This window comes from Lagenorhynchus albirostris, chromosome 3 (genome assembly GCF_949774975.1).
Source record: "Lagenorhynchus albirostris chromosome 3, mLagAlb1.1, whole genome shotgun sequence".
In the NCBI taxonomy this organism is placed as follows: Eukaryota; Metazoa; Chordata; class Mammalia; order Artiodactyla; family Delphinidae; genus Lagenorhynchus; species Lagenorhynchus albirostris.
In genome coordinates, this window is record NC_083097.1 from 122,406,002 (window position 1) to 122,423,460 (window position 17,459).

At 35.9% G+C, this 17,459-nt stretch overlaps 1 protein-coding gene across 7 annotated transcripts in view; it reads left to right on the plus strand.

The window, feature by feature from the left end:
* Positions 1-17,459, plus strand: part of RBM27 (RNA binding motif protein 27) — an 82,082-nt gene that overhangs the window by 47,920 nt on the left and 16,703 nt on the right. For 5 of the 7 annotated variants that reach the window (XM_060143903.1, XM_060143905.1, XM_060143906.1 and 2 more), the window contains 7 exons: positions 347-466; positions 1,833-1,907; positions 2,048-2,212; positions 4,273-4,377; positions 4,482-4,673; positions 14,530-14,640; positions 15,828-16,636. In XM_060143903.1, the coding sequence (XP_059999886.1) occupies positions 347-466; positions 1,833-1,907; positions 2,048-2,212; positions 4,273-4,377; positions 4,482-4,673; positions 14,530-14,640; positions 15,828-15,911 (852 nt within the window). In that variant the 3' untranslated portion in view covers positions 15,912-16,636. Of the gene's footprint in view, positions 1-346; positions 467-1,832; positions 1,908-2,047; positions 2,213-2,581; positions 3,000-4,272; positions 4,378-4,481; positions 4,674-14,529; positions 14,641-15,827; positions 16,637-17,459 lie in introns of those variants that run through there. The other 2 variants (XR_009539616.1, XM_060143908.1) reach the window with 2 other exon arrangements.

The window sequence follows — 17,459 nt, forward strand, 5'->3', positions numbered from 1 at the left end:
CTTGTCTGAGGTTGATGTTCTATGAAAATTGTTTATGTTTAACAAGGGGACACTAAGGCCTAGCTGTGAGTGGCAGTCCAGCTCCTAGATGTCAGGAGTTGTTGTTCTTTTTCCCATAATTAAAAAAAATATAAAGAAAAGAAAGATAAGTGATTGTATTCAGAAACACAACATTATTGCTTAAAATTAGTTTTTGTTTTTATATTTGAATGACAATTGAGTTTATGTATAAAGGACTTGTTTTATAAATGAAGTTTTTAAATGTAAAAAAAATATATGGAGTCTTTTTAAAAAATTATTTTAAGGTATTGCTAAGATTTAATTTAATTATATTTGTGTTTCATAGATATTTTCAACTCCAGGCCATCCAAAAATGATCTACAGCTCCTCAAACTTAAAGACACCTTCAAAACTTTGTTCAGGATCAAAGTCTCACGATGTCCAAGAAGTTCTTAAAAAGAAGCAGGTAACAGCCTCAATTCTTTTCCTTCAAGAGGAAAGGATCTATTGAATTCTTTTTTTTTTTAATACATTTATTTATTTTTTATTTATTTATTTTTGGCTACGTTGGGTCTTTGTTGCTGTGCGTGGGCTTTCTCTAGTTGCGGCGAGCAGGGGCTACTCTTCGTTGCAGTGCCTGGGCTTCTCATCACGGTGGCTTCTCTTGTTGTGGAGCTTGGGCTCTAGGCACACGGTCTTCAGTAGTTGTGGCACGCAGGCATCAGTAGTTGTGGCTCGCGGGCTCTAGAGTGCAGGCTCAGTAATTGTGGCTCACAGGCTCTAGAGCGCAGGCTCAGTAGTTGTGGCGCACGAACTTAGTTGCTTCACAGCATGTGGGATCTTCCTGGACCAGGGCTTGAACCCGTGTCCACTACATCGGCAGGCAGATTTTCAACCACTGTGCCACTAGGGAAGTCCGGGATTTGTTGAATTCTTAAGTGATTATATTAACACCTCTGAACAGTTCATGTTGTTATGAAACTACATTTTAACATTTATTTAGCTGCTGCTTGATGCATTGTACACTTGAAAAAAAGATGAGCAAACAGAAAAAATGTTTTGCAGTTGCCTTTCAGTGGCTACATCAAGCACAAAGAAAGAACTTTTTTCTATGTAAAAGTAAAAGACACTGAGCTGTCGTCTGTCGCCCCACCCCCCCGCAAGGGAGAGAAATAAACACTTTTATTTCATTATTTTCTCTTTTAATTCCTTTCTGGCTTCGTAAGTTAGGTAATATTTCACGTGAAGTGTAACAATTATGTAGTTATTATTCATGTGACTCACTTCTGAGTTTCATTATCATCTTAGATTTAAACTCACAGTTTTTTAAATAAAATAGTTATTTATATATATTATCTCAGTATAATTGGAGATTTAATTAACAGAGGGGTTGGAGGCAACATTTTCCAGGCAAAAATCCATAGATTTTGCTATCATTTCTAATCTATAGCTGCATGTCACTTTTAGACTTTATTTTTAGACTTCAAACTTCAAAAATAAGGATTTCGCTTATTATGTGGGGAAGTGAAAACTTGTTTTTCTTTACATACATATTCAGGTCATTTAAGTGAATAAACCTCATAGATACAGCTAATTAGTGTTCAGTATTTTAAATATTAAAGTACAGTTACAAACATAAACTCTTTTATATTGGAAGTGTTGGGGAAAATAGGTTTAAAGGTTTCATCTCTGGCTTCAGCTGTTTTTTGATTAGGAGGAAAATCTGTCTCGTATAAGGGATGACTCAGAAGAAATGAGTTGAGACTGTAGTAGCCATATATATCATGGGCAAACTTATTCATTACTGATTTTTTCTTTACCTGTTTGTACAGGAAGCAATGAAGCTACAACAAGATATGAGGAAAAAGAGGCAAGAAATGTTAGAAAAACAAATAGAATGCCAAAAGGTAAGATAAATGTTCGTTATTTGCATGCTGGAATTGATGTATGGAATGGATTTTACAAAGATATCCCCAATAGAGTTTTAAAGGTTACTTAAACTAAAATTTACTAAGCATAGTTTTACTTTTTGCTGTTTATTTTATAGATGTTAATATCCAAGCTAGAAAAAAACAAAAACATGAAACCAGAAGAGAGAGCAAATATAATGAAGACTTTAAAAGAGCTTGGAGAAAAGATCTCACAATTGAAAGATGAGTTAAAAACATCTTCTGCAGTCTCCACACCATCTAAAGTAAAGACAAAAACAGAGGTACCTATTTGCATTTTTCATTCAGCATAGGGTTATTGAACATCTGTGGTGTGCTTTGCACTTTAAAAGTGCAATGGAGGCTTCCCTGGTGGCGCAATGATTGAGAGTCCGCCTGCCGATGCAGGGGACACGGGTTCGTGCCCCAGTCTGGGAAGATCACACATGCCGCGGAGCAGCTAGGCCCCGTGGCCATGGCTGCTGAGCCTGCGCATCCGGAGCCTGTGCTCCGCAACAGGAGAGGCCACACAGTGAGAGGCCCACGTACCACAAAAAAAAAAAAAAAAAAAAAAAGTGCTGTGGAATCCTTAGGTAGCTAATAGTCTAGTGTGAGACAATTATAAGTATCTTTTTTTTTTAATGTTTCTGTAGATGCTGTACACTCCCTCTGAAAGAAGTGATAATACCCGGTTTGAACAAAGATGTTTTTTAACTGAATTATTTTGTTCTCCATGCTGATGATGTAACTGCTTAGAGTGATGGCAAGGAAAGAGACATTTCCTATTTCAGCAGCTTTTTTTCTAATTTTTTAATAATGTTGTAATGCAGCCATCCCTTTTAATATTCAAAAGATATCATTGCCTTTAGTATGGGTAAAAATATGGCTTTCTATTGAAAAGAATAATCAAAAGTTCTAGATCCATTTAAGTCTAATTTTGTTCATTTCTATTTGTTTCCTTACCGTAGAAGAATACTTGCTTTTACACCATGGTTCCATCATTATTCTACAGCTCTGTAGTGGGATTTTAGATAAATTTGCAGCCCTTTGAAAACTGGGAATAAATTTGTCAGATATATATATATAGAATGCAAATTTTTATGTACAATATTATATTACATTTGAAATTGTGGTTCTCTGTTATTAAAGGAATGTAAAGTGTTTCATTAAGATTGCTTTTACACAACATTGTAAATCAACTATACTCCAATAAAAATTTTTTGAAAAAGATTAATTTATGATCTAAAAAAAGAAAAAATGATTGCTTTTTAAAAATATAAAATGTTATTTTAATTGAAATTTCCCCCAATAATAAAAAGAGCATTTAATTATGGAAAGAAATTTAAGAGAATATGGGGGAAAGAAAATCTCTTAGTCACACCAGCTAAAGGCTGATAATTTGTTTCTTACCAAAAAAAAAAAAAAAAAAGAGCGGCAATAGTTATAGGGTTCAGATCTGAAAGCAATTATGTAACTGTTATGTTTGTACTATTAGTGAATTTTTATTGTGTAATTTATTTTGCCCTATTATGTTTCACTTATGATGCTTTATTATGTTCTCAGCTCCCTCATCTCAAATGACTGTTTCCAAGGTCTGATTTTTAGGCCATCTTTTTTTTTTTTTTTTTTTCCTCAGTGATAGTTTATTTATTTCACATAAAAATCCCCCAAAGCTCATGGAAATGATGCCTTCATATCACGACAGTAATCAGAATGAATTGTTTTTGTTTTCAAAAACCACAAAACTAAAAAAAAAGAAACCACAAAACTCGCCGTCGGAAGGATGGGTGTGTGAACTACGACTTGGGGAGGGACTTATGATGCATCCCATGTGTCACAAGAGGAAAACTCAATGTTCCTTTACAAGGAGGGCTCGACATCTGTTGCATTTCAGCCAAAAGCTGCCCAGCAGATACAAAGCTTTCGCAAAGCCGATTTCAGAGGGTGTGGGTAGCAGCCCTAGGTGCTGCCGAGGACACAGTGGCCCCGTATGGACGGAGCTGTGCCTCAGAACTTCACACACCTGTGTACAGGTGGCCGACCTGGAGACAGCCACCCCGGGGGTCTCTCTATTCTGGAGGGGCTGTGCCATCTTAATTAAGCATTTGTAATACTGCTTGCTTATTAAGCAGTAATACTGTTTATTGTTACTACTGATAACATTATACTCTCTACATGTTTTCAGTATTATATCTGTAAAGTTACTTTCCTTAAAACACCCATGTTTATTGCGTGCTCTCACATTTACCCAGAAGAGATGTGTGTCATTCTGTAAGTGTAATATTGTGAACAAGATTTTGTAGGTTGTCTAAAAAATACATTTTTACTCTTAATTTTTCCAAAGGCCCAAAAAGAACTATTAGATACCGAACTGGACCTTCACAAGAGGCTATCCTCAGGAGAAGACACAACAGAGTTACGGAAAAAACTCAGTCAGTTACAGGTTGAGGTGAGATTTAAGAGGAGTTACCCACTACATTTAACATCTCGAAAAATAGTTTTCCTAGATTTAGTCTGATGATGTGTTATATTCTGCTTTTTGTTGTTATTCAGGCTGCACGATTAGGTATTTTACCTGTGGGTCGAGGAAAGACCATGTCCTCTCAGGGTCGAGGAAGAGGCCGAGGCCGTGGAGGAAGAGGAAGGGGTTCACTAAATCACATGGTGGTGGACCACCGCCCTAAAGCACTAACAGTTGGGGGATTCATTGAGGAGGAGAAAGATGACTTACTTCAGCATTTTTCAGTAAGTTTTTAAAATAGTAAATGCCAACTCTAAAAGCATTGTATTTAGCATTTCCTTGATGCCTTCTGTATAAATGTCAAATGTTTTATAGATTAGAAAAATAAGTTGTAAAATCATGGGTATTAGTAAATTCCTATTAATATATTTGAAGGTCAAGAAGCAGCTCATGCTATATTCCATAATACTTCACATAAATGCATTTGTAGCAACAAGTTATTCGAAAGCTATATTTGATTTTTGCTTTAGGGTTTATTACATGGTTTACCAGATGTTTATAGTCAATAAGTGAAAATAGTCTGGGATGGAGACGAAATCCAAAGGAAGAATTTGTTAGGAGAAGAGTCATGTTTAGTTATATTCTGTGTACAGTGGTGACCACTTGCTTTTAGACAAATATGCAAATAGATATTTGCCACAAGTGAATGTTTTTGTTATTTTGCACATAAACAGTATATTCTCTTTCTAACCACTCATTAATTCATCTAGTAAATATTTTTTGAGTGTTATTTTTGCTAGAGCATTTTCATACATGATCTCATGTAACCTTAAATAACTGTATAAAGTGCAGGTAGAAACCCATGTGTACAGATCGGAAAACTAAAGCTTAAAAAAGTCACCCAAGATCATACAGTTAATAAGTGGCAGGACCAAGGTAAAAATACACAATTGACTGTTAACATCCAGGATGCCTCAAACAACTTTTTTGAGAGAAAACATTTTCAGCCCTATTGAGTATTAAAGATGGTGAAAGAAATCTTAAAGAGCAAGATTTCACTCCATAGTTTCTTATTAGTTTGATGCTCATTAATCTTGTTTCACCCTGGCTATTAGAGAATGGTGGGTTATTATAAGATGTCCAGATTTGAGAGCCACCTGGGCTGCAGTCTGTTTACTCTTGAGCCAGTTTTTTCACTACCCTGACTGTTATTTTCTTTTTTTGTAAAGTGTGAGATTGTCTTTAAGTGACTTCTTTGAGGAGTAAAGAAGATAATATATGGAGGAGCACTGTACATGGGCAGGGTGTTCTTCTGGAGGCTGGGTGAATGTCGATTTTTGTCTCTCAGGGTTGAGTATATAATATTCGAATTTCCTTGCCAAAACTTGGGCATGGGCATTTAGACCCACTGCCAGCTCTGGTGAGGTGCATTAGATAATAATGTATAATAATATAAAGCAGAATTTTTATAAATTTGGCTCTGTAGAAAGTTTTAGTTACAAAAAGTAGGTAATTTTGTTAGGTAGGAAGCTGCATGCTCTACCCTGAGGGTTATATATAAATCTTTAAGTTTTAATCCAGAAGTCATGCTCAAATGGCTCTCTTTCCTTCTCATAAGTAGAGTCATTCTAGAGTATCTAATAATAACCAACTTTTTTTTTTTTGCGGTATGTGGGCTTCTCACTGTTGTGGCCTCTCCCCTTGCGGAGCACAGGCTCCGGACGCGCAGGCTCAGCGGCTATGGCTCATGGGCCCAGCCGCTCCGTGGCATGTGGGATCCTCCCGGACTGGGGCACGAACCCGTATCCCCTGCATCAGCAGGCGGACTCTCAACCACTGTGCCACCAGGGAAGCCCCAATAACCAACTTTTATATACATATATTTGTTAAGTCTGAAATACGGCACTTGGTTTGCGGAAAGGGACATGTCCAGGCATTTGGGGAAGGAGCAAACAAAGCCAAGGCTGGTAAGGCAACTTCAAGAATGAGACACTACTATTGGTTTCGATGGTGTTTTGTAGTTTGTTTTTTGTTTTGATAGGGTACTATCAGACAGTCTTGAATGCTAGAAACACACTTACACTTGTAACAGATACTTGGGCAGTATAGTATGCTTTCTTTGAAAAAAATACAGAAATACGTATGCCTAAGACATTATTGAAAGTAGATTTAGCAAACCTATAGGGTAACTCTTCCTCAAGGTCTTTTATAATCCCACAAAGACTAAAGTAAAATGTATATTTTCAGTATTCTTTTACTGTCCTTAATGATTGTGAAAGGATCATGGATCAACCATATCTGTATGAAAAGGTGATGGATGGGTGTTAGTGAAGCTGTTCTGAAGTGTGAGGACCTAATTCTAGAGTCCTTCAGTTTATTCTTGTATTCATTAATCCAGCAGTCCCCAACCTTTTTAGCACCAGGGGCTGGTTTCATGGAAGACAATTTTTCTGCGGACCGGAGGGGAGGGGGGAAATGGTTTCAGGATGATTCAAGCCCATTACATTTATTGTGCACTTAATTTCTATTATTATTACATTGTAATATATAATGAAATAATTATGCAATTCACCATAATGCAGAATCAGTGGGAGCCCTGAGCTTGTTTTCACATGCCACTCACCAATAGGGTTTTGATGTGAGTCTGCAAGCAGAGACTTATTAGGGTCTCTGTGCAGTCGAACCTCTCTGCTAATGATAATCTGTATTTGCACCCACTCCCCAGTGCTAGCATCGCCACCTCAGCTCCACTGCAGATCATCAGGCATTAGATTTTCACAAGGAGCGTGCAACCTAGATTCCTCACATACGCAGTTCACAGTAGGGTTCATGCTCTTATGAGAATCTAATGCTGCTGCTGATCTGACAGGAGGCAGAGCTCAGGTGGCAATGCAAGCAACGGGGAGTGGCTGTAAATACAGATGAAGCCTCACTTGATCACCTGCCACTCACCTCCTGCTGTGTGGCCCGGGGGTCGAGGACCCCTGCATTAATCCACTTTTAAGAATTTATCATACGGAAATTATGCAAACGATTCTGCAAACTGTAAGTGTGCTCAGTGTAGCACTTTCTATAATAGTGAAAATGAGAACTATCTAAATGCTCAACAGTACTTTGCTGCTATTAAAAACATGTTTTTAAAGAATAATGACATAAGAAAATTCTCAGGATTGTCTTTTAGGTTAAGGAAAGGTGGGATAGGAGAGTAGTCATAAACTTGGAGTGGAACTGCTTTAAATTGTTAGTTCTGAGTGGGAGAATTCAAGTTAGTTTTAATTTTTTTTCCCTTCTAGGCTCTTCTCTGTTTTCTGTGCTTTCCAAAGGAACATATCTTATTTTTAAAATCAGACTTTTTAACTTCACATTCATTTTTAAGATGAAACACCAGCATTTTTATACTGTATATGTTAAAACCAAATTTGAGGATATGTGTTAATCTTGGGCTTTACGTCCCAGATACGTACATGAAAAATATGAGTAAATTTAAAAATTGTTGACCTTTGAGCAGCATGGGTTTGAACTGTGCTGGTCCACTTGTACACAGATTTTTTTTCAATAATAAGGCTGACAGTAAGTTATTACCAAGATTTTTGACCGTATGGAGAGTTAGCACCCCTAATCCCTGTGTGGTTCAGGGGTCAACTATATACACAAATTTAAAATCCAGAGAATGTTTATATACAATGGAAGTTATCTATAACAACATAAAACATGTATAATAATATATAAATATTTTAATAGTATATATCACTAGTCAGACTTTTTCTAGTAAAGAACCAGATAGTAAACACGTTAGGCTTTTGCGGACTTCGTACAGTCTCTGTCACATTTTCTCCTTTTCCTCCTCTCTCTAAACCTGTCCTTCCCTCTTCCTCTTCCTTCTTCTTTTTCCTTTTCTTCTTTTAATAATTTTTTATAAATGTAAAAATAATTCATAGCTCACAGGCCACCAAAAACAAGGTGCTGGGCCATGTTTGGCCTGAAGGTTGTAGTTTGCAGACCCCTGGTATATATTATTTTATTACTTTATATATTAAATATTTAAGTTCAAAAATGGGAAATATGGGACTTCCCTGGTGGCACAGTGGTTGGGACTCCACGCTCCCAATGCAGGGGGCCCGGGTTCGATCCCTGGTCAGGGAACTAGATCGCACATGCATGTCGCAACAAAGAGCTCGCATGCCACAACTAAGGAGCCCACCTGCTGCAACTAAGGAGCTGGCGAGCCTCAACTAAGGAGCGTGTTTGCTGCAACTAAGACCCGGTGCAACCAAATAAATAATTTTTTTTTAAAAAGGGAGGGCTTCCCTGGTGGCACAGTGGTTGAGAGTCCACCTGCTGATGCAGGGGACACGTGTTCGTGCCCCGGTCCGGGAAGATCCCACATGCCGCGGAGTGGCTGGGCCCATGAGCCATGGCCGCTGAGCCTGTGCGTCCAGAGCCTGTGGTCCGCAACGGGAGAGGCCACAACAGTGAGAGACCCATGTACCACACACACAAAAAAGTAATAATAATAATAATAAATTAAAAAAAGGGAAATAATATCATGTAATATATAAATAGAATTTTGTATATTTTAAAGATAAAATCAGTGAGTCCCAAAAGAACTTTTTTTAAAAAAGAATCCTTATTTATATATCTTTCATTTGACAGAGTTAGGAGGGTATCAAAGACGATGAAGAATTTCCTTTAAGTATTTTAATATTAAAGTTTAGGTAAAAGCTGAAAATTTTAAGTCATAGAGGCTTGCTTAAGGGCACAGATAGGATGAGAGCTTAGGGTGCTTTCCTTCACTCCTGGGTAAAGAGAGGTTCAGCTAATTTCAACAGGGAAAGTTATTTATACTGAATGTTTGGAATACTTGAACTGTACTTTGGCATTTTTTCAATAGTATGCATCATTTAACTACAAAGATTTTGAGCTATGGTAGTGTGGTTTAGAGTTGTACTCAGTAATAATAGAGTGGAAGTAGATTTTTTTTATTTTCTTCTTCCTGATTATGAAAATAGTAAATGCTCCTCAGGATGCATTTAGTAGCTGCAAGTAACAGATAAATAACTTGGAAAATATGGACATTTATTTTCTTTTTTTTCAAGAAGTTTAGAGGTAGGGAGGTTTTAGGATTGATTATTTAAGAAACTCAGCTACACAGGTTCTTTTCATATTTCTCCTCTACTATCCTAGTGTGTTGGCTTTCTTCCTTAGGTCTTTTTCTTCATGATGTCAGTCAGGATGGCTAGTTAGGGTGTTTCCTGTTTTTTCACTGTTAATGGACAATGTTATATACATCTTACTGGATTTGGCGTTTTTGAGGGAAGTAATGTTATGTGGACAGTCCTGTGCATTGCAGGACCTTTAGCACCTCTGGCTCTCACCTACTAAATACTAGTAAGTGCTCTTCAGTCAGCGTGACCACCAAAATGCCCTCTAGAGTAACATTATCGTCTCCCACTGAGAACCATTGCCCTAGGTTAGTTCATAGGAGCAAGATGACTGGATCGAAGGCACGCGTATGTGTATTTAAAATTTTGGTACAGCTTGCCGGATAACCCTCCAGGAATGTTGCGCTAATTTAAACTTGTAGTGACATTGGGTGAGAGCACCTGTTTGCCCATATCCTCAACAGCACTTAAGTTTTGTTTTTTCATCTTTGCCAGTCAGGGGATTGATGATCATGACTGGCACAGATTTGGCATCAGTTTCTGATCTGGGAAAATGGCTGTGTAGGTGAATTTCTCTCTGCGTAACTTCTACCTCTAAGGTTCTACATGCTTCTAAGTCACTGCATATAATTTTTTATTGATGATATGTAATTGATTTGCTCATATTCACACATATATTCATATATGTTAATATTTGATTTATTTTGAGGGGCAACACACATATACATAGTCAAAAAGAAAAGTATGTACGATGAAAAGTAAGATTTCCTGGACTTCTCTGGCGGTCCAGTGGTTAAGACTCCATGCTTCCAATGCAGGGGGCACGGGTTTGATCCCTGGTCGGTAAGCTAAGATCCCGCATGCCGCGTGTTGTGGCCAAAAGAAAAAGAAAAGGAAAGAAAAATAACATTTCCTTCTACCTCCAGTCATACAGTTCCACTCCCCATAGGCAATTACTGTTAATTGTGCATATGATGTTGCTTTGTTTTTAATGGATGCATGGTGATTTATTGTATAGATGTACTGTACTAGATTTAATTAGTCCTGTATTGATGGACATCTAACTTTTCTCCACTATTTCATTATTTCAAGCCGTGGTATAGATATGCGTGTGAGAGAATATATATGTGTATATAGAAAAATTAGATATTTTGATAGGTATATGAGGCAAGTCCTAAATTTTTTTAAGTATTTTTAATTAAAAAAATTAATACAAGCAAAGGGTCAAAATTCGGTTAATAAAAAGTAAAAATCTCACCTCTTAATCTTGGCCTACTCTTACAAGGTAGTTATTATTCTTGGATACATTTATAGAAAAAAATTACGAATATAAGAATACATATATTAAGTCTCTCATCAAAAAAATTTTACCGGGGCTTCCCTGGTGGCGCAGTGGTTGAGAATCTGCCTGCCAATGCAGGGGACACGGGTTCGAGCCCTGGTCTGGGAAGATCCCACATGCCGCGGAGCAGCTGGGCCCGTGAGCCACAACTACTGAGGCTGCGCGTCTGGAGCCTGTGCCCCGCAACAAGAGAGGCCACGACAGTGAAAGGCCCACGCACTGCGATGAAGAGTGGCCCCTGCTTGCTGCAACTAGAGAAAGCCCTCGCACAGAAATGAAGACCCAACACAGCCGAAGATAAATTAATTAATTAATTTAAAAAATTACCAAAATGGGATCATTTATAAATACAGAGGTGCATTCTAAACATTGCTTTTTTAACATAAATATCTTGGCTAATTGGTATTTTCTTGAAATTATGAAGATAATACTCAACTTAAAATGTTCATTGAAACTATACCAATAAGAAATGTATAGTTAAGTGATTTATCAGAAGGTACCATATTACCTGCCCCTCAGGTCAAGAAATAGAACATTCCCAGCACCCCAAAAGTCTCCTTCTGCCCCCTTCCAGTCACTATCTTCTCTCCTCCTCAGAAAACGTCTAGCCTCACTTTATTATAATCACCTCCTTGCTTTCTTTATACAGTTGATTCTCATTATTCGTGGATACTGCATTGCACATTCACCTACCCACTAAAATTTATTACAGCCTCAAAATCAATACCTGAAGTGCTTGTGTGGTCATTTTCAGACATGTGCAGAACTGTGAAAAATTTGAGTTGACCAGTGCCCAAGTTCCCAATGGAGGTCAAATGAGGTGATGTTCTGCCTTCTTGTCTCAGCTCTCATCCTGTAAACAAGTCTTTTTTGCAGTCTATTTAGTGCCATATTTCTCTCATTTTTTTGTGCTTTTCATTGGTGATTTCACTGTTTAAAATGGCTTCCAAGTATAGTTCTGAAGTGCTGTGTAAGTGTTCAGTAAGGTAGTGATGTGCCTTATGGTAAAGATGTGTGTTAGAGATAAGCCTTGTTCAGGCATGAGTTGTCATGCTTTGGGCCATGAGTTCAATGTTAATGAATCAACAGTATATATTAAGTAATGTCCTTAAACATAAAACAAGGTTACATATTGATCATTGGCAAAAATGTTTTGACCAGAGGCTCATAGGAACCTAACCCTCTATTTCCCCTAGGAACAATGGTTCAGTGTTTGCTAATTCACTGCTTGGGTGGACTTTATGTGACTACTGCAAATAACGAGAATCAACTGTATTTTTATCACCTTAATGTGTATTCCTAAATGTTATAGTATTATTTTGCGTATTTAAGAAAATTTATATATATGGAACCACATAGTATATATTCTGTTGTGTCTACTTTTTTTTCTTAACATTATATTTGTGAGATTCATTTGTGTTATTACATGTAACAGTAGTTTGCTATTTTTATTGCTGTATGGTTTTCAGTTGTATATATATACCACAATTTATTTTTCCATTCTCCTATTGCTAGGTATTTGGGTTATTTCCATTTCATTTTTATGAACAGTGTTGCTGTGAACATTGTTTTAAATGTCTTTTCATATATACATGTACATTTCTGTTGCATATACATGGACTTGTTGAGTGAACTGCATCAGTTTTATTAGTTTAGATTCCCACTGGTGGTGTGTGAGAGTTCCTGACTTGGTATTATTAGAATACATCTTTATTCTATTTATTAATCTTATTTGTTACAAGTTAGGTAGTGGGAGTTTTATATTCTTAGTTCCTGACTGCATACAAATTAAATTTCTCCTTCCTTCAGTAATATATATGCAGTACATCTAATGCCTTAAAATTTCTTTTGGAAGATAGAACTGCTACCCTCTTTGGAAAGCAACCCAGTTAATATAGGTTAAAAATTTTTATATTGCTTTTTCTTGCTAATAAAAGTAATATAACTTTACTTAAAAATTCAAATAACAAAGTTTAAGGACTAATGTGTAACATGGTGACCGTAGTTGACAACACTATTATATAACTGAAATTTGCTAGGAGAGTAGAACTTAAATGTTCTAAAAACCCCCCTCTCCCACCCCCCTCCCAAAAGGGTAATAAATACGTGAGGTATGCATGTGTTAATTAACTCGATGGGGTATCCTTTCACAGTGTATCAAATCATCACATTGCACACTTTAAACATCTTACAGTTTTATTTGTCAGTTACACTTCAGTAAAGCTGGAAAGAATTTAAATAATATAGAAATGAACAAAATACTGAAGAAATCTCTATAATTGGGCTGTATGTTAAAGGATAGAGTAAGGGCAAGGGATGTCTGTTACACAAATTACCTGTTTTTTTCTTTCCCCAAGGTTTATTGAGATATAATTGACATACAACATTGTATTATTTTAAGATGTGCAACATAATGATTCAGTATACATGTGCATTGTGATTACTAAAATAAGTTTAGTTAAAATCCATCACCACACATAGTTAAAATTTTTTTTTCCTTGTGATAAGAACTTTTAATGTCCACTCACTTAGTAACTACCTGATTTTGAAAAGATGGTAAATGTATATTTGGGTTAGGGCCATTTTGATGTGTCATTTTAGTTTGTCCCATGAGTCAGAATGTTTGGTGTCAGGTTATAAACATTTAACACCTACAAGGGATAATAGGAGTTTTTCCTTAAATCACAGGCTGTGGTATCAGCAGAGACAGTAATTGACTGGTATGCATCTGGCCTAATGTACATTCTTGCCATGCAATGATCTGAGTGTTCTATGGAAATATTTTGCAAATGCTTCATGAAGTTTATCAATATTTTTCCTAGAAAATCTAGGGTGAAACCCCAAATTTAAAAGAGCCCCTTCTATTACATACTTTAGGACTGAACCAAGAATTGGGGATATTCTACAACCCAGATCTGTTGATAGGAAAGCTGTAGGAATGATTAAGGTTTCACTTTCATGAAACTTTGGGTCTCTGTTCTTTTGTCTCGATTGCTTTGTCCTTAAAATTAAACTTTTGGTTTCTCTTACTGAAATTTGCTGGGGAGGAAAAAATGTTTAGACAGTAATAACAAGAAATACATTTGAAACTGCGTAGTTTTACCCTGAGATAGGATAATAGGTGTTTAACATTTGTGGGATGCGTAGATGAGCTGTCATTGTTATATAGCATTTCAGGAAAAGAAGTGGGAATAGTTTTAACAGATATAGATGGGGATATAAGAGATGTCATGAGATGAATAGATAATTTTTAAATTACTTATATTTGTAAGGTTTTACTCTAAATATGTAGATTATCAAAGCCAAAGGCCAATAATCATATTAAGACAGTATTTGTTGTCCTCATCATGACTTTTCTATGTAGAATGACTATATAATTTATATCCAAACCAAGACAGATCTTAAAATTTATGTGACATCAACATTAATCATGGACTATCCTGGGAAAACCAGACATGTGGTCTTCTAATTAAAAAGAACTTCACTTTTTCTAGCTCTCATTGGAGATTATTTGTAGATCCATTTTAACAGATTTTTTTTCCCCTCAAGTCATTAAACTTTTAATAGCACACAATTTGAAGAAATCATTAGTAAGTGTGAGTACAAACTTTTGTGTTCTTCTAAAATCTATTTTAGCCTGCAAACCAAGGGTCAAAATTCAAAGACCGTCGGCTACAAATATCATGGCACAAGGCCAAGGTGCCTTCTGTATCCACTGAGACTGAGGAAGAGGAAGTCAAGGAGGAGGTAAATTTAACGATTGAAAATAAGAGTTGAATTAGATTGTTTTCCAGTTATATGCTTTTCTTAACATTAAGTAATATAAATTTAAAAATAAATATTGAGTTTTTTCATGCATGTAATTAATTAAGACTAGTCTAGAAGTTTATTAAAGAATCAGATTAGGTGCAGAAATAAAAAAGCTCTTTTGGGGGTTACTTTCTGGTGTAGGAGAGACTGTACTTTTTTAAAATTTGCATTTATTTTGGCTTTATTGGGACTCTGGACGTTTTTATTTTGGTAAATGAAGACATGGATTAAGTGAACAAATTAAATTTTATCTGATTGTTCTAGTTTTAACTTATTCAAGTTCCATAAGTAATAGATTTGAGTTTTCTTTCTACATATAGTTGGTTAAAATGAGAGTGTAAAGAAGATGGCCATAAGAGGGAAGAATAGCAAAACCAAGGACTTAAATAATACAAGTACTAACCAGTTTCTTAAAACATGAGAATTAATATTGCTTTTTTACTACAGTATTTCTAATTAGTTTATTAAAATGGACACTTAGGCAGCATTGCAAGTTATTCCTCATTCATTGTAATTTTGGTTTTAAAAGATAGCATTTATGCCTGATCAAGAGTCTTCCCGACCAAGTGGGTAATTTTACATAACAAAAGCAGAAACATTTCCCTTCTTTAAAAAAGAAAGAAAAGAAAAATCTTGGTATTTCGGGAATGTTTGTAGATACTTTTACTTTGTGTAAGATTTTAGATTTTTATGTAAGATTTGGAATGTCAGTGTCTTAGGCAAGGTATTATATTCGTCCTTCACAATCGGATATTAGAGGAAAAGTTTAGACGTTCAAATGGTTATTTACTTTTCTCACTTTTAAGATAATAGAATAAAATTAATTTTATCAAAAACATGTTTCTTAGATATCCCCCTCCCCCCACTAAATGTTCATATGTTATTTGTTTTTCTGATGATATTAGAATGGAAATCTTCTATTAAACTAGCAAAATTAGCAGGGGAGAAGAATATATATATATATAAATAAATGTTTTGGGGGTTTTTTGCCCCCAAAGATACTTTGCGTCACTTGTAAATCCAGCCTGGGCTTTGTATACTAGTCTGTTTGTCCTTTGGCCTAAAAAGCACTTTACTTAACTTTCTTGTGCCACTGAGCAGATTTTACCCTCTCTTTTCTTCAGGAAACAGAAACATCAGATTTGTTTTTGCATGATGACGACGATGAGGATGAAGATGAATATGAATCTCGTTCATGGCGAAGATGAAATCTGATGCGAGCTGTATACTTTTTAGGAATATTGTTTAGAAGAACAACTTTTTAAAATTATTTAAAGAAGTCAATGAGCCAAAAAAATTTTTTTTATTTTTATTTTCAACACAGTAGGTTTAAGGACAGCAAGTTTGCTATTTAAATACATCTCATAACTGTTCATGATATTAAAGCACCAAAGGCCTAGTGACTTTTACACAGTTGTGAAGATCCACAGGAATGACTTGGATAATCTCTAGAGCCTTATTTTTCCACACCACCTGTTTTTGTTGCTATTGGTGTTGGATTATGATGTAAATGACAGGGTGTTCAGAAATTTTATTTTGGATTATAATTTGCTGATAAAGTTTCATTAAATGTAAAAATCGCCTGGAATCTTTTATCTCTTAGATATTATGGATGGGTCATCAGATAGTAGGAGATATTTGTAATTAAAATACCCTTTTGCTTTCAAGAGTTGTCTTGGAAGAAAAGTAAATTTAATTATTTTATTGAGGAGGAGCCCAATTTGTATTCAGTCTGAATTCCAGGGGGATTTAATGTGCAGCAGTAAGTAATATTTTAGTGTAAATCGTAACTGTTCTTCAATGCTATAAGGCAATGGTAGCTAGCTCTGTGGGATTTCCATTCTGTCATCATATTAACTCTCCTGGACTTCTGCCACTGATTTTTAGTTTGCTTTGAAATTACTGAGCACTGGTTCAGTTGGTCCTTTTTTTTTCCTTTCTTTTTTTTTAACATTCTCAGAATATAAAAGGCTTTCACCTGTTGCCCCTTTCTCGTCCCCATTTTCTTTCTCCTGCCTTTTTATTAATAGCCTGACTTACCCATTATTGAGATAAGTGATTCTTTTGGGCCACCAAAAGTCAGTCCCCAATAAAAAATTTAAACCAGCACCTTGATAAACAAGTGATATTTTGATGAGAATAATGGAAGGATTTGTGGGGAGAGAGAGTCACCAGCTTTTTTTTTTTTTTTTTAAAGCTTCACTTTAGTTAATAGTTATGCAGAAGGGTTTGAAAGTGTGTGAAATTCTTTCCCTAAATTTAAACCATGATGGTGAGGTGACTGGGGATAGGTTGGGGGTGGGATGGGGTAGGGGGATGGGTATGCTAGTAATAAATGGGAGTCATAACTTGACTTTGATCAGATGACCTTATATTTTCATAATTTTGTAGCTTGTTGCTATCCATGAACATATGCATCCTTCAGTAGACGGTTTCCTTCACTGTGTGCATTTTTACTGTACACTGTATAGAGTATCTGTTAAGTAAAATATATCTGTAAATTTATGTCCTTGTGTTCTGAATGTTAGATGGAAAAGCAGAGGAGCAACACTACACTGTATTGACCCCTGGGGAAATAAAATGATTAATGTACATAGGATGTTACTTTTTCAAGGATATACACAGCTATGTTTTTATAGTACGTGTGGTGTGAAAATTTGAAACCTCCTGTTGGCTTCAGAAGGTTCTTGGTGATCACTATGTCAAGGATTTTGTTTCCTGAGGTGAAGACTGTTTCTCAAAATAGAAACTATTCA